This window comes from Anabrus simplex, chromosome 4 (assembly GCF_040414725.1).
Source record: "Anabrus simplex isolate iqAnaSimp1 chromosome 4, ASM4041472v1, whole genome shotgun sequence".
Lineage (NCBI taxonomy): Eukaryota > Metazoa > Arthropoda > Insecta > Orthoptera > Tettigoniidae > Anabrus > Anabrus simplex.
In genome coordinates this window covers 197,557,912-197,584,991 of record NC_090268.1, presented here as the reverse complement: position 1 = coordinate 197,584,991, position 27,080 = coordinate 197,557,912, and the positions used below count along the sequence as shown (strand labels likewise).

At 41.5% G+C, this 27,080-nt stretch overlaps 1 protein-coding gene across 1 annotated transcript in view; it reads left to right on the top strand.

Annotated features, from left to right (window-relative positions):
* The first annotated feature begins 1,962 nt into the window (after window positions 1-1,962).
* LOC136872564 (protein FRA10AC1) overlaps window positions 1,963-27,080 on the top strand; it is an 89,780-nt gene continuing 64,662 nt past the window's right edge. Inside the window, exons 1-2 of the mRNA XM_067146364.2 lie at window positions 1,963-2,222; window positions 16,103-16,179. Of these exons, the coding sequence (XP_067002465.2) occupies window positions 1,963-2,222; window positions 16,103-16,179 (337 nt within the window). The remainder of the gene's footprint in view (window positions 2,223-16,102; window positions 16,180-27,080) is intronic.

The following is a 27,080-nucleotide window of genomic DNA, read 5'->3' as shown; positions in this document are numbered from 1 at the left end:
TTGTGTTAACGTTACATTATAAGCACTTTTGTCAACATCTGGCGACCGTGGCAGGACAAGTTTCCGCGTAAATATGGCAGAAATTACGAAATTGAAAAGTGAACGAACACAATTGCGCCGATTGTTTACACGTGCTGGCAATTACTTTGAACAGAAGTTAAATGCAGAACAACCCACAAGAGAAGAGGTCTCCGCAGGATTCAAGATCTTCGAGGACAAAGCTGAACGATTATTCGTGCTCGATGAAAAAATTCGTGATGTTTGGTACGCCGGAGAGCACGAAGAAGAAGAGATCGCTGCCGAATACGAAATCATGGAGGGATACCGCGAAAGGTGGTTAACCTTAAAGACCAGGTATGAGAATTTTTTGCATGATGACACACTCAGTGACAATGGGGCAAATAGTATTGCTAGTACTAGTTCTAGTAAATCCAGGAGTAAAAGAAATTTAAGATTGCCGAAATTAGAACTTAAACAGTTCGATGGAGATGTGCGCAACTGGATAGCCTTCTGGGGGCAGTTCAGAAAGATACATGAGGATGATGAAATCGAGGAAGAGGATAAATTCCAATACCTTTGCCAGGCTACTGTACCCGGGACGTCAGCTAGAGAACTCGTGGAAAGTTTCCCACCCTCAGCTGCAAATTATCAGAAAGCTATAGAGCAATTAAAATCGAGGTTTGCAAGAGATGAACTTCTGATTGAGATTTACGTTCGTGAACTCTTGCAATTAGTACTTCAAAAGAGTAGCATGCTAAACGATATAAGTCTACGGAGTCTTTTTGATAAACTGGAGACCCAGTTAAGGGCACTAGAGTCACTAGGGGTTACTAGCGATAAATATGCGGCAATGCTCTACCCGCTTGTAGAATCAGCACTACCAGATGACATTTTGAAAGCATGGGAGCGGTCTCGTATGTCGCAGGCATGTAAGAAGGGTGACCAATCTAATTATCTCGAGACACTTTTGAGATTTTTGAGACAAGAGGTAGAAAGTGAAGAACGTCTCCTTCTGGCTCGTTCTAATTTCCTAGGTGGCTGTGGGAGTGCATCGCAAAACAACAAAGAAAAGTTACCGACAGCAGCAGTAATTTTCTCGAGTGAAGAGAAAAGGGGTGATAGGGCATGTATTTGGTGCGATAAAGGGAACCACATGTCTCAGGACTGTTTTAAAGCTAGAGGTCTCACTACAGAGAAAAAACAAGAAGTTTTGAAAAAGAAAGGAGCATGTTTCCATTGCGTCAAGGTGGGCCATAGTGCAAAAAAGTGCAAAGTTGTGCTCAAGTGCTTGATTTGTTGCAAGGGGCATCACACTATTATGTGCAAGGGTTTAAGGATATAATTCCAGTCGATAGCAGCAAGAAAAGTTCAGTTGAGAAAGGAAACGAACCAGGTAGAACAGAGAACTTACTGTCTTATCAAAAGGGTCAGACATTGTTGCAAACTTTGGTAGTTAAAGTGTCGGTGGACAAGGTTGTTAAGTTGGCAAGAGTGTTACTAGACTCGGGATCTCAAAGATCATACATCACGAAGGACAGTGTTCACAAGCTTGGGCTGAAGAAGATAGGGGAAGAGACGTTAATACATAATCTGTTTGGTGGAGTAGAGACAGGGCGAGAAGTGCATGGTATTTATGAAGTTACTCTTAGAAGTTTAGATGACAAATTTGAGTGCACCATTCCTATGTTGGACCAACAGAAAATTTGTGATTTTGTACCCCGGCTTGAGACACAGCGGTATTACCCAGTGCTTCGAAACCACAACATAATCTTATCAGATGTAGGCTATAATGTTCCTGAGGTAAAGATATTACTTGGGGCAGACGTAATGGGGCAACTGCTAACAGGCTGCAGATTAGTTTTAGATGACACGATGGTTGCTCTCGAAACTAAGCTGGGCTGGACGGTGATGGGGCAGCGTAGAATATTCAGCAATTGCAATACAGTAACTGACCTCTTTAGTATGGCAGGTTTTAATGTAGCTGATTTGTGGCGTCTGGAAGCCATAGGCATTAGCGACCCGGCAGATATCAAAACCAAAGAACTAGAAGCAGAGACACTTGAATTCTTCGAGAAGACAGTGAAAGTTGACCAAGAAGGAAGATACGAGCTTTGCCTTCCCTGGAAAGAGGGGCACCCGCAGCTGAGGGACAACTACGATCTAGCGGAGAAGAGATTATTGAGTGCAAGCAAAAGACTAGAAACCATTGGCAAGTTGCAAGAGTATGATGAAATCTTTCGTGAATGGCTGCGGGAGGGCATAGTGGAAATGATACCCTCTGCCAGCAAGAATGATGGTCACTACCTCCCTCACCAGCCAGTAATAAAGGAATCTAGTATGACCACCAAAATTAGGCCTGTGTTCGATGCCTCAGCCCAAGATAAAAGAGGCAACTCACTTAACAGCTGTCTGGAAAAGGGACCCAATTTGGTGGAATTAATACCCAAGCTGTTGATACAATTCAGAAAACATGCTATTGGAGTGACAGCTGATATCAGAAAGGCATTTTTACAAATCAAGCTAGCCCAAGGTGACAAGGATTTTTTAAGATTTCTTTGGTGGAAGGACTGTCGTAACAAAGAGGTGGCAATCCTCAGGCACTGCAGAGTTGTCTTTGGAGTGTCGTCTAGTCCATTTCTACTGGGTGCGACTATATCACATCACTTGAGACATGCGCCTGAGGAACTGAATAGTACTGCAGAGCGACTCAGAGACTCTTTCTACGTGGACAACTGTGTTACCAGTGTAGCCAATGAAGAACAGTTGCAGAAATTTGTGAGGGAAGCTACTGCACTGATGTCTACAGCACAATTTGATCTTCGCGGATGGATCAGCAGCCCCGTTCATCAAGAAGACAGATCTGCGATGCAAGATGGAGTTGTTCCAGTCCTGGGTCTCTTATGGGATGTCACTACAGATGAGCTTCTCTGTGATGTCAAAACCATTGCGATGACCACTTGTCGAGTTACCAAGAGGAATCTGTTGTCTGTGGCTCAACGTGTTTTCGACCCAATTGGCTTCACATGTCCGTCTACCTTACTACCAAAGCTGATGCTGCAAAAAACATGGAAACACAAATTTCGATGGGATGAAGAGCTTCCGGATAGCATTACAAGTAAATTCAAGAACTGGGTGGAGCAGATGCAATGGTTAGCTAGATGTCGCCTTCCAAGGAGAATGGTACAAGTGGACTGGGGAGCGGAAGATATCAGTCTTCATGTATTTTGTGATGCGAGCAAACTTGCTTATGCAGCTTGTGTGTTCTTAAGGGCAAGGAGAGGCGCAGAGGTATCGGTCCAGTTGGTCCAGGCTAAGGCGAGGATTGCTCCTGTCAAACATGTCACTATACCACGTTTGGAACTGTTGGCAGCAGTCATTGGTACCAGAATTTCTACCCAAGTGAAAGAGGCGTTGGGACTACAACGGTGCAGAACATTCTATTGGAGCGACTCCTCAGTAGCCTTGACTTGGATAAAGCGGGCGGACAACTGGAGTACATTCGTGGGTAACCGTTGTCATGAAATACGACAGTACACCAATACTGAGGATTGGCGCCACCTACCGGGGACTCTGAACGCAGCAGATCTTCCATCAAGGGGATGCAGTCCAAAGGCACTCTTTGAGAGCAAATGGTGGGAAGGACCACGGTGGCTAAAGGATAATCCAGAGCAGTGGCCTTTTTATGAAATTGCCGCACCTGAAGACGAAGTCAATATTGAGAAACGGAAGACAGTTACATCGAGTGTGGCGTGTAGTTCACCTGACTTTTGCTCGCGTCTCTTGTATTTCTCAAGTCATGTCAAGATAGTCAGAATGATTGGTTGGATCATCAGATTCTTCCGCAACCTTACTAAGGCAAAACAAGCAAGAAGAGGTGAACTCACTGGTGAAGAAATGCAACAAGCCGAGAACACCTTGTTGAGAGTTGTGCAGCAGGAATGCTTTCGAGATCACGAGCAGGAACTTGAGAAGAAAGTCAGGGTATTCAAGGACGAAATGGGAGTTCTGAGGGTTGAAACAAAACTTACCTTTGGGGAAGAAAGTGAAGCATTCACGAAACCCACCTTGTTGCCGTCAAACCATGCCATCGTGACCAGATGGGTTTGGGACGAACATCATCGGTCACAGCATGCAGGGCTACTGACGCTGTTAGCTAGACTCAGGGAAAGATTCTGGATTCTTGGAGTTAGGAAAGTGGCAAAAAGAGTTATTGCAAGATGTGTCAAATGTAAAAGGTACAAGGCTAGTCCTACAGCACCAGCTTTTGCTCCTTTGCCCAAGGATAGAGTGGGCTCAACAGCAACTTTCGAGGTCTCGGGAGTGGATTATGCTGGACCGCTGTACCTAAAGTCTGGAGAAAAGGCGTGGGTTGTATTATTTACTTGTGCGGTGTATCGTGCGATACATCTGGAGCTGGTGCAGTCTTTGACAACTGATGCTTTCATTCTGGCGTTAAGAAGATTCATTGCCCGGCGTGGAGGAATTTCTGTGCTGTACTCAGACAACGGGACCAATTTCATAGGACTTAATAATGCCCTGAAAGCGTTGGATTGGGATGAGATTGTCACCCACTCGGCTGTGAGAAAGATTACTTGGAAATTTATCCCACCTACAGCAGCCTGGTGGGGAGGATGGTGGGAGAGACTAATCAGAACAGTGAAAGAACTACTGCGTCGAATCTTGGGACGAGCCTCTGTGTACTATGAAGAGTTATATACTGTGTTGTGTGATTGCGAGGCGACGATCAACTCTAGACCACTTACATACATTGCGGACCATTCGTCTGAACTAAAGCCTTTGACACCAGCAACATTTCTGCAGGGTATTGCTACAAATGAGACTCCAGATTTGGATGCAGTTGACAAGGTTGACTATGTTAAACGATGTAGGTACCTCCAGAAACTACGTGAGGACCTACGACAAAGATTCAGGAATGAATACTTGGCGCTCCTAGTTCACCACGGCCAGAGGAAGACCAACAGCATCAAGGTGGGAGATGTGGTATTGATAGGAGCAGATTCCACAAAACGTATCAACTGGCCCCTCGCGGTCGTCGTGGAAGTGTATCCAGGGAAGGATGAAGTAGCAAGAGTAGCCAAACTGAAGACATCTGAGGGAGAGCTGATCAGACCACTCCAGCGTCTCTATCCATTGGAGGTGCACACAACTCCAGAGGAGTGGAAGCAGCCTGAAACTGTGACTATCACTTCGCCTGAGACAAAACCTCCACATGAAGAATTCAAATTGTCAAAAGGGGGGCGGAGAATTAAAGTGCCATCAAGACTTGATTTGTGAATACTCTTGATGTGACCTTGCTTTTGTGTTCATTTATTTATTGTGTTATGTGTTTTTGTTTCAGTTGTGGTACGGAGTATTTTGCAATTGAAAATAACAATTGCAAGGTGGGAGGATGTTACGGAACCACATTTATTCCATGGACTGCCGTGTCATATCTTACTGGCATATCTATGAACATTACAAGTGACACAACACTGTTTATCTTGTTTGTGTAATCTTTGGTTGTGGTGTAGATCATGGCGTACAATGTATCTCTTGGTCAGTGCAGTGAATTGTAAACTTGTTTTATGTAAATAAATTGGAGCATTTGTGTTAAATTGTGTTAACGTTACATTATAAGCACTTTTGTCAACAAGTTTCCATTTATCTTGTCTTTTAATTTCCACACGAGGAACTTTGCGGTGTAGCGGTAATTTCACACAATCTTCATAATTATACCGCTACAGCATGATTAAAGGTGAGGATGAACCACGTCCACCCCCACGTCCGGGTTATGATAGGGAGACCTATCTCATAATACGAACCCCCCTCCCAACGGAACAATCACCAGCTACCCAAACTCCGACCACCCATACTATTACACCGGCGGTCCCTACTAATCTTGCTAGCAAAAACGATCAGGGAATAACCCCTTCCACATCACAAGTAACCCCTGTTAAAAATATACGTAAAGAGATCCAGGACGACTTTGTTAATCTGGTGGAACTAATGGGTCCAAATGTCCAATGGAGACATTTATTAAAGTTGATACTTGATACAATCCTCCCCATTTTAGATACTAAGCATGCAGATACTGCAATGGAACTGTAAGAGTGTGGTAAACAAGCGACATGAGTTAATCTTACTCATTAACGAATTCCAACCAGATATTATCTTCTTACAAGAAACATGGTTTTCAAATTGTATTAACTTTCGCATCAAGGGATATACTATCGAACGATTAGATGGTCCAGGATATGGTGGAATTGCAATTTTAATTAAGAATTGCATACCCTATCATCTTCTACAATAGGAACAGGCTATAGCAGGCACTTACTTTCAGCGCATACACATAAACGATTTTATTTTTTCTAACTTTTACTGTCCTCCCGATATACATGGTTCCTACCATAATTGATCCAATTTTTTAAACCAATTTACCGGTGCGAAGCAAAATATATTTGGAGACTTCAATGCTCATCACATAACCTGGGGAAGCAAGAGCAATAGCGTCAAAGGAACTCATATCTTAACCTCTTCTCTTGAAGTCAATCTCACCATAATTAATGATGGATCACCCACCCGGCTAACAGCCCCTACAAATGCTCCGAGCGCGGTGGATCTAACTATATGTACCACGGATATAGCGCATAAATTATCTTGGTAAACTATTAAGGATCTTCACTGTAGTGATCATTTCCCCATTCTCGTTACATGGTCTAATCACAAGTCTTTTTCACCTCACACGCTTCCTCGAATACCTATACGCAATCTGAATAATATGGGTTACGATCTCTTTTCGCAATTTATTCAGGATTATTTCAGTCATACCTTTAAAACGACATCCGCGGAATATGATTCACTTTTACACTGTATAAAATCGTATCTCGACATCTATCATCCAATCATTTACTAAACCTCAACAACCATAATCCGACGCTCAACACCCGTTGGTGGGATCAAGAATGTGAGGTCTGGATTAGACGACGGGGAAACCTGCTGAAAAATTTACGAAAACATTTTACTTTTACTAATTATGTACAATATAAACGAATCTGTCCAAAAATTAGATGTTTATTTAACAATAAACGTCGAACTGCATGGAAAACCTTTGTAGAGAGTATTAACCGTACTACATCCAGCAAGATCATCTGGACCAAAATTCGCTCTCTTAGTAACTCTAGGCTCACACCCCAACCTATCGCTTTATCTCCGCCCCAATTATATCAATTCTACTGCAATCTAACACCCGATTTTGTTCAGCCTGAATATCTCTTAAGTTGTTCATACACATCTAATAAATATCAAACTTTGATGAATCCTATTACATATCAGGAATTAGAAGTCGCCCTACATAAAAAAATCTACATCCCCAGGACCAGATTTTATAACCTACAAGATGCTCAGCTCCCTACCAGTTAAGGCTAAATCCATTATTCTTCACCGGTAAAATAAAATTTTAACAGATGCCTTAATACCATCAGACTGGAATAATTTTGACATCATTCCAATACATAAACCAGGCACTGATCCCTTACAACCTCAAAATTACAGAGGTATAATATTAGGGTCCTGTCTACGTAAAACCTTTCAAGGCATCCTACTCCGCAGATTAATATGACAATCAGAGTATCATAATGATTTACCGAAATGTCAATTTGCTTTCATAAAAGGACGTAGTACCCCAGACGCCTTAAATATTTTTCTAACGGAGCTCTTATTAGCACGCTGCCGAAAACAAGCTACTGTAGCGGTTTTTCTCGATGTCAAAGGAGCTTACGATAATGTTGATCTTCACATTTTGTTTCAAAAGTTACACAAGTTAAACTTCCCACTACCCCTTATTCATATATTTAAAAACCTTTTACTAAATCGAACATTAAATTTGAAAAAAATATAGACTTAACGCTTGTGCACGAAAGGCCAATGTCGGGATTCCGCAGGGGGATATATTACGTGGCATACATTTTACTTTATATACAAATGATTTGGAACGAATAGTCACTCCTCATGCACGTATATTGCAATTTGCAGACGACATAGTGATCTATACCATACAAGATAACGTCGACCAATGTCGTCACTCCATTTCCCAAGCCCTATCCCATATACATAGGTGGATGGAACACCACGGTTTAGAAATCACACACACCAAAAGTGCCGCGGTTATATTTACCCAAAAACGAACATATGACAAATCTGCACTACCATATGCCAACCACCATATTGCTATTCGAACCTATACCAAATATTTAGGGATTTTCATACACAATAAGTTAAATTGGAAGACATATTTTGCCCGACTTAAGTCCAAAATTGAAAATACAATCCAAATCCTTAAGTCCTTGACTCGTAGAAACTGGGGATCGGATCCGGCCACGTTACTACTTTTATATAAAAAATCAATCTGGGCAAGGATAGATTATGGCTGCCATTTCTTCGATACAGCGTCACTGACCAACCTAAAAACATTAGACACGTTACAATTCACCTCTTTACGAATCATATTAGGTGCATTACGGACAACACCCACCAATGCCTTATTGGTTGAAGCAGCAGAACTACCCTTGGCTATGCGACGAGAATATCTGGCGTCTAAATATTTACTTAAAAAGATAGCTCTGTATCGTCATCCCATATTACCTAAACTGCAACTTTTAAATGAGTACCAAATCTGTCAAAAATTGAAAGCCAGCGACATACCGGCACTTCTACTGGCATATGAAGTACTTTTTCCCTTAAGGAATAATGTTTTGCAGACAAGATCATTACCAGCATACTCTCACGAATACAACTTATCTACATACCACCCTTCCATCATTACTACTACTTTCGAACACCGTCCGGGTAATCTGAAGAATAATCCCACTCTAGTTAATAAAACTTTACAAGCATTTCTCAATCCGCATAAACAATACACAAACTGCTTTACAGACGGATCTAAGACTTCAGAGGGAACTGGAGCAGCCTATTACATCCCCCACCTCAACATCCAGCAACAATTTACGTTACCAACCAACGCTTCCATATACACTGCTGAAACCTTTGCTATTCGACAAACTCTTTTATGTTTACGGCAATATAATATTCCCAATGCCATCATCTGTACCGATTCATTAAGTGTCCTCCAAAGTATCAAAACCCCGCAGAAACCTACTAGTTGGTATACATGGAACATCCGTAAATTGTTACACAACTTTGCCTTAAATCAGCATGATATAATCTTAATTTGGATACCAAGTCATTGCAGCATACCCGGTAATGTTCAGGTTGATCGTTTAGCTAAAGCCGCAGCTGAAGGTCAAGGTCTTCCCTATCACCTCGCCATTCCACACACGGATTATGCCCCTGCTATCAAACAGAACGTACTTCAAAAATGGTCTCTCTGGAAAAATTCCGCAAAAACGAAGGGTAAAGCTTATGATCAACTACAACCGGAACTGCAACGAACCCCCTGGTTCACTATGTTATTCTAGGAGACATATAACTACACTAATCCGCTGAAATTCAATCATGCGCTTACACCTGCATATAAGTATAGATTTCATATCAGTGACACAGATACCTGCGCCTGTCAGCAAGCAAGTGGCGCGATTCATCACATAGTATTCCAATGTTGCAAGTATTCTAACCAACGAAAAACGTTTTTCCAAGCACTAATAAATCATAAAGTTCCTCTACCAACAAGTGTCGCTTGTCTCATTCATACTCCTACGGAGCCATTACTTAATATGCTCACTAATTTCCTTGATGAATGTAAAATCGCATTATACGTCACTCATTTATTCGACCACACAGGTCACTAACATTCTCACACTTACAATTCATAACCTGGCTATCCCTTTACCCTGCACACGATAAACAACAGTAAAAACCTCAGCTCACCGATAATAGAAAAACATCCATATCTATCATTGATATCACATATAGGTGAAACTAACCTTGTTTACTACAACCTCATACAGGGTTAAATTAATACTTTAATCATCCTTTACCAGCACAAGCTTACTCCTTCTATCCAACCTTATTCACGAAAACTAAATTTCAAGACTTGCACTTCCCAAGATTACCAACCTACGGATATTAACTCAACGCAAACAAATGTATTACCAAACGGTGTAGTTATTGGGTACGGAGTTAAAACTAAGCCCAACAGCATACAAGAAGAAGAAGAAAGAAGAAGATCTCTCTGCGCTAGCCATTCCCTTTGGCTAGAGCGACGCATCAAATCGTTTTGACGGGACTTGTATTTTGGTAGAAAACAGCCTACAATACTCGAACGTAACCCCCCCCCCCCACGAATCCAAGGCACATATGCTGCCTGGGCGAACTTTTTCTCACACCTACCGCACCCCTTTCTCCTCGGGGGAGATTTAAACGGGCCCCGTCAGAGTTGGGGATGTGACGTTTCGTGCCCTAAAGGCAATAAAATAGCTAAAATAGCGGCATGACATAATTTACGAATTTTGAATGATGGTTCACCTACTCGCGTTACGCCCCCTTCTACAAATAAGAGTGCAGTAGATTTAACAATATGTTCGAGCAATTTGGCGCACCGCGTGGAATGGGAGATCGTCAAGGACACTCATTCCAGCGACCATTTCCCTATCTTTATTGGGTTGGCTGACAGTCTTCCAGCCACTCCGCCCTCGGTTAAAGCAAGCAGACGAATACGCCCCTTCAATACTTCACAGTTTCAGCAGGTTTTAGTCCACAAGTTTACTGCCTTAGAAGGTCAACCGGTGTCCTACATTTCCTTCACAGCTATTATCACTGAATATTTAGATCTCTACCATCCAATACAACCATATTTCCGACCCCAATCTATCCATTATGCACGCTGGTGGGACGCGGAATGCGCAGCCTTAATATCACGCCGGAAAGCGGCTCTGCGCTCCTTTCGACGTTTGGGTACGTTCCAATCTTATTTACACTATAAAGTCATAGTAGCACAATCGAAAAAGGTTTTTAATGATAAACGCCGACGAGCTTGGAAAAACTTCATTGCCTCTTTAAATAGACAGACACCGTTAAAACATATATGGCGAGCAATAGCCGGTCTATCCAACCACCTAATTAATTCCCCGTCTACAATACATTTCAATATGGATTCGTTGATAACCTTTTTTCATCAACTAACGCCGGACTCGGTAGACCCTCAGTATAGTTTCGTTATCCCTCCTAGCTCTAATAAATTTTCGTCGCTCATGAGCCCAATTGACATCCAAGAATTAAATCTGGTCATCAACACATCACAAAATTCGACACCTGGACGGGATGCTATCTCGTATTCCGTATTAAAGCAGCTCCCCCTTTCAGCTGGGCAGTATTTACTACAGATTTTCAATCTTTGCCTTGAGACGGCTCGACCCGCTTCCACATGGAACGCATTCTATCTAGTCCCCCTGTTGAAACCAGGTAAAAATCCTGTCCTTCCTGATAGTTATAGGGGTATTTACCTGGGACAATGCCTTAGAAAACTTCTCCAAAAGATTCTTCTGGAACGCCTCAAATGGTCTCTCGATTTCTATAACTTGCTACCAAAATATCAATTTGCCTTCCTACCGGGTCGTTCTGCCTCTGATGCCATTAACCTTTTGGTTACAGATATCAGTTTAGCACGATGACGGAAGGAACCCTTGTTGGCAATTTTCTTTGACTTACGGGGAGCCTATGATCATGTTGACCTCAAAATTTTACTCCAGAAGTTGCTCAATTACAATTTTCCGCCTCTCTTTATTAATCTTCTATTGAACATGCTAAGGCACAGATCACTTCAACTCAAACACTTCCCACAGATCTCAGCACGTATGACTTCTAACGGGCTCCCTCAGGGGGATATCCTAAGTCCAATTTATTCTCAATCTATTCGATGTCCCTCGAGAACATTATTACACGCAGAGCACGTATGATCCAATTTGCCAATGATCTCGTGATATATCTCAGTCTTCCATCACTTGAAGAAGTTTATAAGTCATTGCATATGACGCTTATGGATTTTGGTAAATGGCTCACTGATCATAACTTCGAAGTATCCTTCGACAAATGTCGTGCGATTGTTTTCTCTTGGGCTCAGCGTACGGAACACCCCCCTATTCGCTTCCAAGGGTTTTCGATCCCGATCGTCCAGTCTACTAAATATCTAGGTATTTACCTTGACCGGAAATTACTATGACACACCCAAGTCAAATACCTGGTGGATAAGTCCCTTCCCCCCCCCCCAAAAAAACAATCTTTTTTGCCCTACGACAGAGATCTTGGGGATCCGATCCCAGTACGATGCTTCTGTTATATCGTAACATTATTCGATCGTCCTTGGATTATGACTCGGGGTTTATCGACACGGCGGCCAATCAAAAACTTACTCAATTGGATTCACTTCAAGTACAGTTTGTTAAACTTTGTATTGGGGCTCTACAATCATCCCCCAACAATGCCACACTGGTTGAAGCCACGGAATTTCCCTTAAAACTGCGGCGAAAATTGCTAGCCACCAAGTTTCTTCTACGGACTCTATCTCTCAACTCACACCCTCTCATCCCTAAATTATCCTTGCTAGTTCGTTATTATCAAGATATGGGTACACCTTTAAACAGATTCCCCGCGCTGGCATGGGCTTATTGGCAATTTAGTTATCTTCTTACCTCTATGCTGCGTAACCCGTCCACAGCTAACTACATTTTTCCCTTTCAGGTAAACTATTATGTCCCCCTGACATGATACTGCCAACATCAGGAGGTGTTCAACCATTTGGCCCGCCCAGACACAAAGTGCTAGGAAATATGTCCATCGCATTTTGTCACAGGATGTTCACGCATTAGCACCAGTATTCTATACTGATGGGTCTAAAACTTGCACCCCCCTCCCCAGGTGTGGTGGCGGCGTTTTTCTCCCCGGATCTTGTTCTATCCAAACAATTCTTCCTCCCATCAGAGACTTCTATATTTACGGCTGAAGCTTTCGCAATCCGCCAAGCCCTACTATACGTTAAGTACTCACACCGCGATAATGTATACATTGCTTCTGATTCCTTGAGTTTGCTTCAGGCTTTAAAAAATCCCAGTTCCCGATCACATTGGTACAATCAAAATCTTCGAAATATTTGTTTCGATATTCACCAACGAGGTAAACAGATTACATTAATCTGGGTTCCTGGTCATTCACATATCACTGGTAATGAACAAGCTGATCTCTTAGCTCAAGCAGCTACGCATGGTCAGGGTGTGGCGTTTTCTTTGATGTTGCCATTCGTGGAGTTTTGGAGCAGTTGTCGCGAGACGATACGACAGATTTGGCAGACTGAGTGGAGTAACCCCGCGTGTCGTACAGGACGGCATTTATTCACACTCCTTCCGAATGTCCCACGTTCTCCGTGGTTTACAAAACATCCTTATACTCGACGTCATATTACGTCATATTACTAATCTTACACGTATGCGGCTTAACCATATGTGCACGCCGGATCAATTATTTCGGATGAAGTTGGTCGCGTCTATCCTCTGTAAGTGTCGTACGTCGATTGCTACCATTAATCATATACTGTTTCAGTGTCCGTTACTTGAAGTTAGCAGGCGTAAATGGTTACAAACTTTTTTCGAACACAATTCGCGTTACCCACTCAATTGATGGATACTCGATCCCACGCCTACTACGGTAGTTGCCCTCTCGAATTTCCTTTATGACACCAACTGTTTACTGTAGGTTATGTCCCTTTCTCTTTTCCTTATGCGTCAACCCGGTCATGTGTGTGATTGGTAGAAAGTAGAAAGACATGAAGTCTAGTACTTCGTGTCCTTGTGATTTTCCTGTGTGGTAGATTTGTAGTTGAATTCATAACCCCGTTTTTACATTTTCTATTTTGTGTTTCCGCCTCCTCCATATTTTGTGTTTGATTATAGGATGCGTGGCTGGGTATACCACTCCCAAGCGAAGCCCATTAAATTATCCCATCAAGACAAGACCACTGCCTGCTCGATCTGCATCCGATGGCTGCTTATACTGCCTGCTCATTCCATATTCAAACGTGTAACACGACTTACAAGCAATCTGCCGCTAGATGGCAGCACCAGACGAACCCAGTTATCGCGTGAATACAACTAGATAAGCATACCGGCAAAATTTAAAATCTGAAAGTAACATCAAAATTAAAGAATTTTACGTATAAAGTGGTGTTCTAGAGAGTTATAGCTTCAGCACTTTTCGAGAAAGAGGTTTCGACGAACAAGAAATCCTGGAAACTTTGTCTGTATGTCACTTCCCTACATTACTAAGTAGAGGTTTCACGAATTTGGCAACCACAGTTTCTGATACAAGTTCCTGGTGCTTATTGTTACAAAAACACTTTAAAATCTTACATTGGCACAAAGAAGGTAGAACATCTGTGTCGGTGCGACATAAAGCAACTAGAAAAAATAGAAGGTAGAACATAGTTTTTTATAGTCTGGAGCAGACTTGCAGATTTCTTGCAGTACGGTAAAGCCGCCTCAACAAATTTCTGTAGCCCCATAATTAGGCCAATAAATCGTTGCTGGGGATAGCGCAGGCTTCCTCTATCCGACTGTCTTGATTAAGTTCATCAATGGGGATGCATTAAATGAGGTGGAAACGTTATTCATGCACGTGCTGCATTCTGTTTTCTCTTCCATTACACGCACTAAATAACCACACACTAATGCCTGGTAAGCAGTTTCCAAAGTGACACACACTGACTCAGGGGTTTCATGAAAATCTTCCAGTAAATCAAGTACATACTCAGGGAATAATAATAATAATAGACGGCCTATTAGGCGGCTTGCATGTCTGTGAAGATGAAGGCCCTACCTAGGATGATTTCTAATGCTGAAGACGCCACACATACCCAGCCCCCGAGCCACTGGAATGAACCACTTAACGTTAAAATCCCTGACCCGGTCGGGAATCGAACCCTGTGAACCGAAGGCCAGTACGCTGACCATTCAGCCAACTGGTTCTGTTTCGTCAAGTCCGGGAGAGAATACTGAGGCAGAAAATTTTGAATTTTGCTTGTGGATAACGTTAGCACCATCGGCGGAGAGAACCTGACATTATTTATACTGCTAGCAAACGACTCGTAATGGAATCTTAATCTGCTTACCCTCCAGGCTTGGCTTTTCCTTCGGATTCAGCGAGGGATCCCACCTCTACCGCCTCAAGGGCAGTGTCCTGGAGCTTCAGACTCTGAGTCGGGGGGATACACATGGGGAGGATGACCAGTACCTCGCCCAGGCGGCCTCACCTGCTATGCTGAGCAGGGGCCTTGCGGGGGATGGGAAGATTGGAAGGGATGGACAAGGAAGAGGGAAGGAAACGGCCGTGGAGAAGTGGGAAACCACGGAAAACCACTTCCAGGATGGCTGAGGTGGGAATCGAACCCACCTCTACTCATTTGACCTCGTACCACTTTTCAAATTTCTTGGCAGAGCCTGGAATCGAACCCGGGCCTCAGGGGGTGGCAGCTAATCACACTAACCACTACACCACAGAGGCGGACAATGGAATCTATGACAGCATATTATTCTGTTTTGTACCTTCACATTAACAGTACAATTGTCCCCAGAAATTATATTACTTAGTATGTAATACTTCAAACCTTATGTAACGCTTACTATTTTCTGCAATGATATTTGAAGAGCTCTTGTTAGACGTCTCTGTGCTTGAATCCCTTCTCTTGGTCATCGCTGAAATTAGCGGTTGTTTATAAGCTGGATAATCAGGGAAAGGGCTGGGTACAGATCCCGTTTTTAATTTTCGCGTTTTGCTGTTCACTTTGAAATCGTCATTGACGAAATGTAGACTGCAAACCACGGAATAATCAGAAGGAAGCCATTTACTTCCCTTGCTGTTTCCTTCCCTGGATATAATACTTAACCACTTTCAACGCAATTGTGTACTTGAAGGTATCACGGAATTCTGGTTTCCCTTTCTTTGATTTTTCAGAAAGGCACGCAGCAGTACACCATTTTCACTGAAAACAAGTACAGTACTATCCTATTTCCCGCTATTTCATTCCGACAGGTCTGGAGCCGGTTGGTGCTGCCACCTGATGTGTGTTTCATTTAGTGCCATGTTAAAATGTTTTTATGAGCAGGCAGTATAAGCAGCCATCGGAAGCAGATGGAGCAGGCAGTGGACAAGTCGGCCGTGGCAACGCTGCTGTGTTAAATGGTAAACAAATAAAATGGCGCTGCGTGAACAATGTCTCTCAATGTGTTTCTGAGATTTGGGATTCATATGTTCATTATTAATTTTTATTTGTTGCAATAACTGCCTTTGGGTGTCTTGTTTGTCCTAGTGGTGGACAATAAGCTTAAATGGAATTTCGGCGGAAGTGTACAGACATGTAGCTTCAAGGCCAGTTGTATTGCGGATATGGTTGGGTAATGAAGTATTCGTGCATTTTTAATTAAGACTAAGGTCAGTGGAAATTTTACTCAGAATTGTTGACTTCTTCGCCCTGTATACATGTTAACTAAATTCGGTCGATCATTAGCTTCTTTAATTAAGCACAAACTGCTACTGATTGCGTGTTAAAAGTAACCTAACAGTTTTCATTTGGTAACTGTTTTGTAAAATAAAGCAAAATCAATATTTTGAAGCATCTAATGATATAGGCGAGACTTCATAATTACCAAATCTGTGTTATGTTCGTTGCTTATGAATTTCAGTGATTTTTAATTTGGTGCCAAGTCTCCATCTCTACTCTCCGTTGCCCCCGTCGTAGAATTGTATCTTAGTTATTTGTGTTGTACTAATTCAGTTCTTCTATGGCATTAAAATGTTACAAACCCGATTTCATCTTCATTCTTTACTATAGGCTTACCTAAACCCCATGTGGGTGAGTTGATAAAGTACATTGTTTCATAAGAGGCAATTGAAGGGGGATCAGGGGGCTGTAAGCTTGGGAGCATGGGTTGGAGACCCCGGTTCTCCACTTGTGTGAGGCTCCTCATTTTTGATCTTTCATATCTGACCTCTCTTGGTCTCTTTCGACCTCAACAGTATTAAGGTCTCCAAGGTCTCGGGAGTCTTTCATTCCACGCCCTTCGTGGCCCTTACGTTTCTTTTGCCAATACCTTCAGTTTTTGAAGCATTATACCTCTTCCCTTTTTTTCTCTTCTTCTGCCGGGCTGAGTGTCTCAGACGGTTGAGGCAGTGGCCTTCTAACCCCAATTCTGCAGGTTTGATCCTGGCTCAGTCCGGTGGTATTTGAAGGTTCTCAGATACGTCAGCCTCGTGTCCGTAGATTTACTGGTACGCTACGTACAAGAACTCCTGCAAGACTTTAAACTCCGGCATCTTGGCTCCTCTGAAAGCCGTAGAAGTAGTTAGTGGGACGTAAAGCAAATAACATTATTATTTTCTCTTCTGATCAGTGTTAACAGAGGATGGTTGCCCAGTTGTACTACTTTAAAAACAATAATCACCTCCACCATCATCTACTATACTTGAGGTGTTGACAATGTGATTGTTACAAACATTTGAAGAATTATTTTTGCACACAAAAACCTGGCATATGCTGCATCAAATCGTTGTAACATTCTTTTTTTTTGCCCACAGATAGTGCAACGACTCCTCTCAACCTGGCATGTGCTGCATCGAATCGTAACGTTCTTTTTTTCCCCCACAGATAGTGCAACGACTCCTCTTTTTGTTCGGAGTTTTGGCTTCATCTTCAGTTTCTTCCAATTTAACATACATACATCTTTTTTCTTTCAATACAGCCAACTTTGGGCTACAAATACACCAGCTACCTGTCACGTTTCTTCCTAAAGGTAATACCCTTCTTTTTATATTTCTCTCCAAAGGTTCTTTAACCTTTGGCTCCTCGTTTGCCGTTCTTGCACCGAGATGTTCCGTAGTTTAGCGGGTTGTTTCTCCAGATTATCATTCAGTTCTGCAACTTTCTGTCTGAAGATATTTCTATTTTGAATTTCTATCTTCATTGAGATCTTTATGCACTTCGTTCAACCAGCGGGGATGAGTTTTCCATTTTTCTTGAAGAATAATTAATTTATAGACTTATTAATTTATATGCCAGTCTGTCTGGGCTCATTCTCTTCAAATGCCATAAATTGTCAATCTCCTCCTCATCATTTTGGTGGTTATCTTCTCAATCCTCTCATACACTTCCTTGTTGGACCTCAGATGGAAGCTAAATTCTCCAGTGACTTTCTTTGGTCCTAAGATCTTCCTGAGGAACTTTCTTTTTTCTCAGTTAAGGGGTCTTCTATCTTCGATCTTATCTGCATAGAGACATGCTGGTGTAATTACTGTGCTGTAGTGTCTCAGTTTTGCCTCGAAAGAGAGGGATTTGGATTTGTGAATACTCTGACTCTGTTTAAAAGCCAATTCCATCTTCCATGCTCTTTCCTTCAGTGCTTCATTCTCATTACTATTGGGGGTTAGAAGTTCAACAAGGTACTTGAATTTTGTAGTTCTCTCGACATTCCGTATGGTCACTATCTTACGGGTAGGATCAGTCTTTTCGGAGTCCCTCGAGCGAGATCTTTAGACCAGTCTTAGCAGCTGCATCTTGGAGTACTTCAGTCTGCTTTGCTGTCGTTTAAAGATCGTCGGCAAAGAGCACATCATCATCAGCAAAGGCCAGGCAGTCAGCTGTAATACCGGTAGTTTTACAAGCAATTCTTACTCCGTTTTGATAGTCTTTCTCTCCTCCATTCCCAGACGACTTTCTCCAGCACTCAGTTGAGGGAAAGTAGTGGGGAGAGGCCATCCCCCTGTCTGAGCCCTGTTTTGTTCTCAAACTTTTCTGAGAGCTCCCCCATAAATTTTACTCAGGAGTATGTGTCCGTGAGAGTCTGTTGTATCAGAGCTATGGATTCATCATCTAATCCAAATTCCTTGAGAATATTGATAAGTGTTGTAGGTCTATAGAATCGTATGCTTTCTTGAAATCTACAGATGTCAAAACTAGTATCCTTATGACGCGTGATTGTCTCACAATAAAATATTATTGTATTGAATAGGTGGACATTTGAAAACCGTAATGCACTGTAATCTACAAAGGTCATGATAAACCTCTTTTGTCTCATCACCATTATCTTTATCAATGGTTTCAAGATGAAAATTGGTTCTGCACACGAGTGTCCTTTTCGAAATCCTACTTGGTATTCACCTAGCTGCTTGTCCAGATAAGGCTTCACTCTATGCTGGAGTGCTTTTGAAAATATCTTATATGCGACGGAAAGAAGTGTAATTATTAACGTTCTTTTTGTCCCCTTTCTTGTGTAGAGGGTGAATGCGCGCGTTCTTCCACTCTTTTTGGAATTGTTCTGTTTCTCAAATATGCCTAAAGAGTATTTCCAACTGTTTCACTATGTTTTCACCACCATATTTAAATAATTCTGACGTGATGAACTCTTCCCCAGGTGCCTTGTTGTTTTTCAGTCCCGTAATTATAGTTCTTATTTCCTTTCTATCAGGGGGACAGGAGTTCTGGACAATTTCTCTAGGTGTTTTGTAGCATAGTCCTTTCTCAGGGGGATCACAGTTCAAAAGTTTTTGGAAGTACTGAGCCAAGTGGTCACAGTTTTTCTTGTTGCTCATGATGAGTTTTCTCGGGTCATTCGTGAAACATAGATTTCCATGTGTGAAACCTTTAATTTTGTTCTTGAAAACTTGATAGAATTCTCTGGTGTTATTCTTCTGAAAATTCTCCTCAATATAGTTCAGTTGTTCCTTCGATTCCTGAGGATTCTGGCTGTGCATTTTCCCTGCTCTTTAAATTCATGAAAATCCTTATGGTTAGAGCACCATCTGTTTCATGCTTTCAATTTTTCCTGTAGTGGTTCTTCGCACTCGTCATTCCACCAGGGCTGTTTTTTTTCTTTTTTTTTTTTCAAGGATAATGTTTGTTCAGCTACTTCTTGTATTTTTCCAGCCATTTCATTCCACTCATACGATTCCATGGCTTCAAGCTCTTTCTGATACTTCTCTACGATTTCTTGATTGATTCAGAGTTCATCTATCTTGAACTTTTTGATTTTTGGTGGAGTTCTCTTGGTGTAGCGGGGGATAAACCTGATCTTAACTCTGGTCAAGTAGTGATCAGAGTTTACATTAGCTCCTCTCTGGACCCTGACATTCATTATTTCTTGAGGGCTGGAAGTTGCCATGGGGTCGATTTGAAATTCACCTAATTTCGGGTTTGGGGATCACCACGTCATCATCTTCTTGGGTTCTTTCTTGAATCGTGTGGACATTAGTTTCAAGTTGGACGAATTGCAGGCTTCAATCAGTCTTTCTCCATTTCTGTTGGTTCTCTGGTGTCCTGGGTATCTCCCAACTATTCCATTGAATTTTCGTTCTCTTCCAATATGTTTATTAAAGTCACCCATTAAGATTGTCACTTGGTGATTCGGCACTGGCATCAGTTCCCTTTCGAGAAGAGACCTAAATTCCTCAACTTTATCTGGATTTTTCTTGTTGTCCTCGTTGATAGGAGCATGGGCATTGAAGATCACATAGTATTTGTTCCCACTTCTCAAGGTTAAGACTGAAAGTGTAGGAGATAATGACTTAAATTCAATAATGGCATCTGCTCTTGATTTGTGAACAAAGAAAGCTTGTTCCCAGAATAGACGGCTACATTCTCTTCTTACTTGGATTCTTTTCCCTGATTGCAGGTAATCCTTTCAATATTCTGTAATTGCTCATCATGGCCACTTCATCTGAAATAAACCTTGTTTCTTGGGCTGCCAGGAGCTTAATTTGATATTCTTCTAGTACTTTAACCAGTTCCATTTTTTTTTTTTCCCAATCTTAAGGAGGGTGTTGACATTGACGGTGCCAAAGAAGTGTTTCTTCTTCGTTCTCAGCTTGTGGGGTGAGGGATCCTCCGACTGATCCCAGCATTATGGTGCAGGGCCAGAATCGGATGCCCTGCTTAGACCAGACACTTTCTGGCCGGATTGTGCCGGCTGGGATAGTTTCCAATTTTCGTTTTCCCACCCTGGTAGCTTGTGTGAAATTATTCACACAACCCAAAGGTCCCACTGCAGTTAGAACCAGATTGATAAGATCTGGAGCGTATCTAAATAGCCGACCCTGACCTGGGTACAGATGCTGACCACAACATCGCCCGTTGCGGGATTAGACGTGTGGATTTGTATTCCCAAGGTAGTTCCTCCACCATCTCTCCCGTTGGGATTCGCAATCCTCATCTGCCGTTGAAGCTGTTGACCACCTTGGAGTCCACCAACACTGATAGGCTCACCGACCCAGTTTCCCGCTGGAATTGGTTACCCAACCTTCCATTGGGTTGCTCAGCTTAACAAGGGGCACCTCTTGTAGGTTACATGTTGGAAAGAGGCTAGCTGGATTCTCTTGTTGAATCCAATGTATTGCACATTTCACTCTCGTTTGCCCAGAGCCACACGGACTTGTTTCGGGTTGATTTCCAAGACCCACATACATCTTCATTGACTGCTCTGCCTTTCAGTTTTCCTTATGCAAGCCGCTGTGAATTATCCCCCTGTGGGTGAGGGCAGTAGAATAACACACATGGTATCCTATGCCTGTTGTAAGAGATGACTAAAAGAGGCCCCAGGGACTCTCATCTCAGGTGTGTGGGTTGGCAACAACGGGGCCCTTGGCCGAGTCCTGGCATGGTTTCCTCTTACTTGTGCCAGGCTCCTCATTTTTATCTATCCTATCCGACCTCCCTTGGCCAGCTCTTGTTCTTTTCTGACCCCGATGGTATTACTTACGGAGGCTTAGGGAGTCTTACATTTTCATGCTCTCATAGCCCTTTTCTTTCTTTGGCCAATATCTTCATTTTTTCAAAGTGTTGGACCCCTTCCATTTTCCCCCTCTAATTAGTGTTAATAGAGGGTGATTGCCCAGTTGTACTTTCTCTTAAAACAGTAATCACCACCACTACTACTATTTCTGTGAATTAATTAACACCTCCACGATCCTCTATTTGCAACTAGCTCTGTTGCCTTGTTTAGTTCCACACCTCATCATTAAACCATTAATAATAATAATAATTTCATGTGGCTATTTCTAGCCGAGTGCAGCCCTTGTAAGGCAGACCCTCCGACGAGGGTGGGCGGCATCTGCCATTTGTAGGGAACTGCGTGTTATTGTGGTGGAGGATAGTGTTATGTGTGGTGTGTGAGTTGCAGGGATGTTGGGGACAGCACAAACACCCAGCCCCCGGGCCATTGGAATTAACCAATTAAGGTTAAAATCCCCGACCCGGCCGGGAATCGAACCCGGGACCCTCTGAACCGAAGGCCAGTACGCTGACCATTCAGCCAACGAGTCGGACATTAAACCATTCAAAACAGAGCGTAACCATTGTTGCCTGGAGTTCCTCTCCTTCTCTTACCCTCGACGGCAGAGACCATTATTCTCTTAGGTAACTTAACCCCTTTAGTGGCGGGTTTTGGCAGACCTCCTATGCCAGAAAAGTGAGGTTTTTTTGGAGGGAATTATTTATTTTTAGGAAGCAAGGAATGAGTAACAATTACTAAGGGAACACATTCATATATTATCTTACTTTACACTCTGTTTACACTGTTTTACAGTAGGCCTGTGATATGGTTTCATAAAATTAAAATATTGGTGTTTTGAGAATACTGTACCATGGGCAATACATTTTTATTTCAGGCTTTTGTGTTATTCTGATCAACACTAACACAATACATTTCAAAATTTTGTAAGTTTTTTAACTGTGCCCTTGTATGCAGAGATTTATTTACAAGTTTTTCAATGCACTTTTAGCATAGGGCCAGTGAATATATTTCGGTAACTCAAATTTACAACATCGTCAGTTATACGTTTTAACCAGTTCAAAACAGTCAGTCACACTCACCTCAGGTAATAATCCAACCCTCACACCAGGATTTTCCATAAATGGAATTATATTAGGCTGTACACTATCCCCAGGCTTACACTTTTTCCATACGAATGTATATTCAACATCTACCATCACCTTTAGCTTATGATGTAGTATCTTCTTCACTTTCCCTAGAATTACTAAGAAGGTCGTCATCTGAATAATCAATAGAATCATTATCACTACTATCAGAAATACTAATGTCACTTAGAGATTCATCTTTGATGTAGTTCCTAATTTTGTCTTCAGACAAACTTCTCTTCCGTTTCGCGCTGGCCATTTCTGTTTACCTCGTCAGCTGGCCAGAGATTGCATATGTGAAGTAGAGAAGATAAGACATATTTTAGGCCAGAGGCTTCATGAGTGCAGCTGGAAATCCTCCCGCCATCTGTTGAGAATGCTGGAAAACATTTTCCAAAGAGATTACAGTACCCGAGAAATTATTGGGCAATCGCGAAATGAACACTGCAACTAAACGAGAATTTCTTGGGCAGTAACGTTATGGGCAGGTGTGCGCCACTCGAGAATTTCTCGGGCATGCCACTGAGAGGTTAACTTCCTCCGTTTGCCTCACATGACTCCAGAACTGAAGCTGGTTTATATGTACAACTTCATCCATCAGATTAATTCCTTAGCCTGTATCTCCTTATTTTGAGTACCCTCCTGAAATTGTTGCCACCTGTTTGTACCAGCCATCATTCTTGCTACTTTCGTGCCGTTACGTCCAACTTGCAAATAGGATATCCCGAGTCCACCTAATCTTCACTCCCGTACAGCAAATTCGGTCTGAAAACAGAGTGATGTAAAAGTTTTTCTCTGAGATCTCTCTTCTTTTTTACAGAACTTCATTGTTCGAAATGAACAACCTGTTCCAGTTTATTTCCTACCTGATATTCACTCTTATGTTACCAGGTTAGGGGTGCACAGCTGTGAGCTTGCATCCAGGATTTAGTGGGTTTGAACCCCACTGTCGACAGCCCTGAAGATGTTTCTCCATGGTTTTCCATTTTCACGTTTTCACACCGGGCAAATGCTGGGGCTATACCTTAATTAAGGCCACGGCCGCTTCCTTCTCTTTCCTAGCCCTTTGCTATCCTATCGTCACCATAAGACCTATCTATGTCGGTGCGACATAAGCAAAAAAAAGAAATGCCAGCCTTCACTATTCCCTTAGCTGACCTAATTCTCTCTCCATTTCCTTTTTTTTTTTTCAATTATTTAGGGAAAAAACAATTACATTGACACTATACACACACACACATATATATATATGGCAACATGTAGGCCTAAAATATACCTTTATCTTATTTTCAAGGAATAAAGTTCAACTAATTAATATAATTCAAATACGAAAATAAAATTATTTTACCACAGCAATCTAATACTATTTCAGGTGGATTTAAAGCACACCTGAGATCAAAAGCAGTTAATTTGTGTTTTTAACGTAGATGAATTATAATGAATTCCAATTAGTCAAAAGAGTTTTCAAATTTGAAGACAAATCAGTCAAGAAGGATAGGAATGAAAAAAAAAGTGTACTTATCGAAAAGATTATGGTGTTTGTTTTATGTTTTCTAGACCTATTTTCTTCCTTTCAATTTCAACATCCTATGTCTCTCTTTCAATTTTTCATCTTTTTCTGTTTTTCCTCCAAAACTTTCAATTGTAATTCAGTTTTCCTTTTCTCCATTTCTGCATTACCATGGGATAAAATGAAACAAAGATTCATTACAGACCAGAGATCTTCATATTTATCATCTTCTAAAAGATAGTAGTAAAATTTATCCAATCCAAAGTCATCTGTTCTTTTAGAACTCATCATCATTTCTTCGCTCCAGCAAGCCGGGTGCGGTTGTGTACGAGCCTCCTCCAGTTTGTTCTATCCATCCACAGATGCTGCTCATATATGTGACACCAGTTCACATCTCTAATTTCAAGGTCCTTCATTATCTGTTTTTTCCAAACATCACAAGGTTACTCTTGGTCTTTTCCCATGAACATTGTGTTCAAAGTATGTTCGAGGAGTCCTGTGAGGATTCATTCTTTTCATGTGACCATACCATTGCAATCTCTTCACTTCTAGACTCTCCAGCAAGCTTCTTTCCAATCCAAGCTGTTGTCGGATATCCACATTCCTTATTAAATCCATTTTTGTTTTTTGTAGACAAGAACGGAGGAACTTCATTTCTGTTGCCTGAAGACGACTCTTTGTTGGTCCAGTAAGTGTTGCTGCTTCCAGGCCATACGTTAGTATAGGTACTAGATATATTTTCTATAAGCTGATCTTGGAAGCTAACGGAAATGTTTCATCCCAAAGTATTTGATGTTCAGCATGATAGAATTTGGAAGCTTTCTGTATTCCGTTACTAATCTCTTGATGTATGGTATTGTCTGATGACAGAACACTACCTAAATACTGGAAGCTGTCTACAATATCCATCTCCTCATCTCCAATTCTTAGATGAACAATTGGAGAGTTTCTACTCATCACCAAGCCAACTGTCTTCGTTTTGCTGATTTTGAGACCTAAGGTTGTAAAAGCTTCATGGCAGAGATCTAGTCTAGTTTCTACCTCAGCTTCTGTCTCTCCCCATACCATTACATCATCAACAAAAACGAGGGCATTAGTTATTGGATCCTTTCTCTTAAGCGCTTTTCAAACTTCATCCATTATGATTATGAAGAGAAGTGGCAAAAGACAACTTACTTGCTGGACTCCACTCTTCGTTTCAAACCAACCTGATCTTCCATCCAGGACCTGGACACAACACTTGGTTTCATCATATAATCGTTGTACTCGCGCTAGGACGACATCGGGCACTTTCTTATGTCTCAAACATTCCCATATATGCCAGCGTGGTAAATGGTCATATGCTTTCTCGATGTCCAGAAAAACAGTTATAGGCCTAAGTGTTTTACCTTTCTCCCAATACTTCTCATAGAGCATTCAGGTGGCAAAAATGAGGTCTATAGTTGATCTATGAGGTCTAAATCCATATTGTTCCTCCTCAAGTGTAGGTTCAACATATTTTCTAATCCTGCTCTCAAGGATGGATTCGTAGATTTTGAGGTCATGTGGCAGCAGAGTTATACCTCTGTAGTTGGTACATTTCTTTCTATCACCTTTTTTTACAACCGAAGTCATTAATTCGTTTATTGATTCCTGCATTGTTCTGAGCTTCCTCGGTTAGCAGACAGAACTGTCATTTGGCCTTTTCAGCACTTTTATCACATATTCTTGTGGATTGTTCACAGTTTCTATAAGGTATTGAAGGTGTTTTTTTTTTTGAAGAATGACGTCATTCCTTTTCATTGCCAAACTGGATTTGAGGACTTTTCGCTCTAAGTTTTTCTAACATGGTAATTTTTTAACTCATTCTTACAAGTAACATTTTCATTTTCAGAACATTTAACTTGTTTGAGTAAGCTCTTGGCAGCATAAACAATATCCACTTTTTCTACTGAAAGCAGATTGTCACTATCTTGTAAGCCTAAATATTTTTATCTTTTAGGATGTACTTGCTTCAGCTATCTTTTCAGACTTAACAAATCTCATCTTAATGTTTTTTATTTCTTCAAGTGATGTAAGGTACCATCGGTTTCTAACTTCGAAATATTCTGAGGAAAGGTTTAATATCTGACAAAATACTGTACTTCTAAAAGCACTTAGTTTTGTCTTAAGTAGTGGATTCTTCACAGTTTCTCTAAGGTATTGAAGTTTTTTTTTCTTTTTTTTTCAGTGTACTCTTTCACAAATTTATCAATGTGATCATATATTTTAAGAGCTTGATCAACACAGCGTCCATTTTCCAACCATCTTATTGCAGTGAACTTGTAAGGAAATGCAGTGCTTGTTATATTTAGCACATTGAGCAGGGCTATCTTTAAAAAGATTGTACAGAGACTTGAAAAAATGAAAAAGGTCCCAGTCAGTTTCGGAGATCCCAGTTTTCATATCACCATTCACTGTATGCAAACTGCATATGCTTATATCAAGAATAGATTTGCCCTCGGAGTTTAGCACTTGCAAATAATTTTCAAGTAAAAAAAAAAAAAAAAAAAACAGTAAAACCGAGGTTGACATTCAAACCATCCATTGAGACTTGCAAAATATTTCCTGGTAAGGAGAGTCCATAAATAAACCTATCTAATAAGTGAAGTGATCCACTGTTACCCTGCCTAAAAATACGCTGTTCCAATA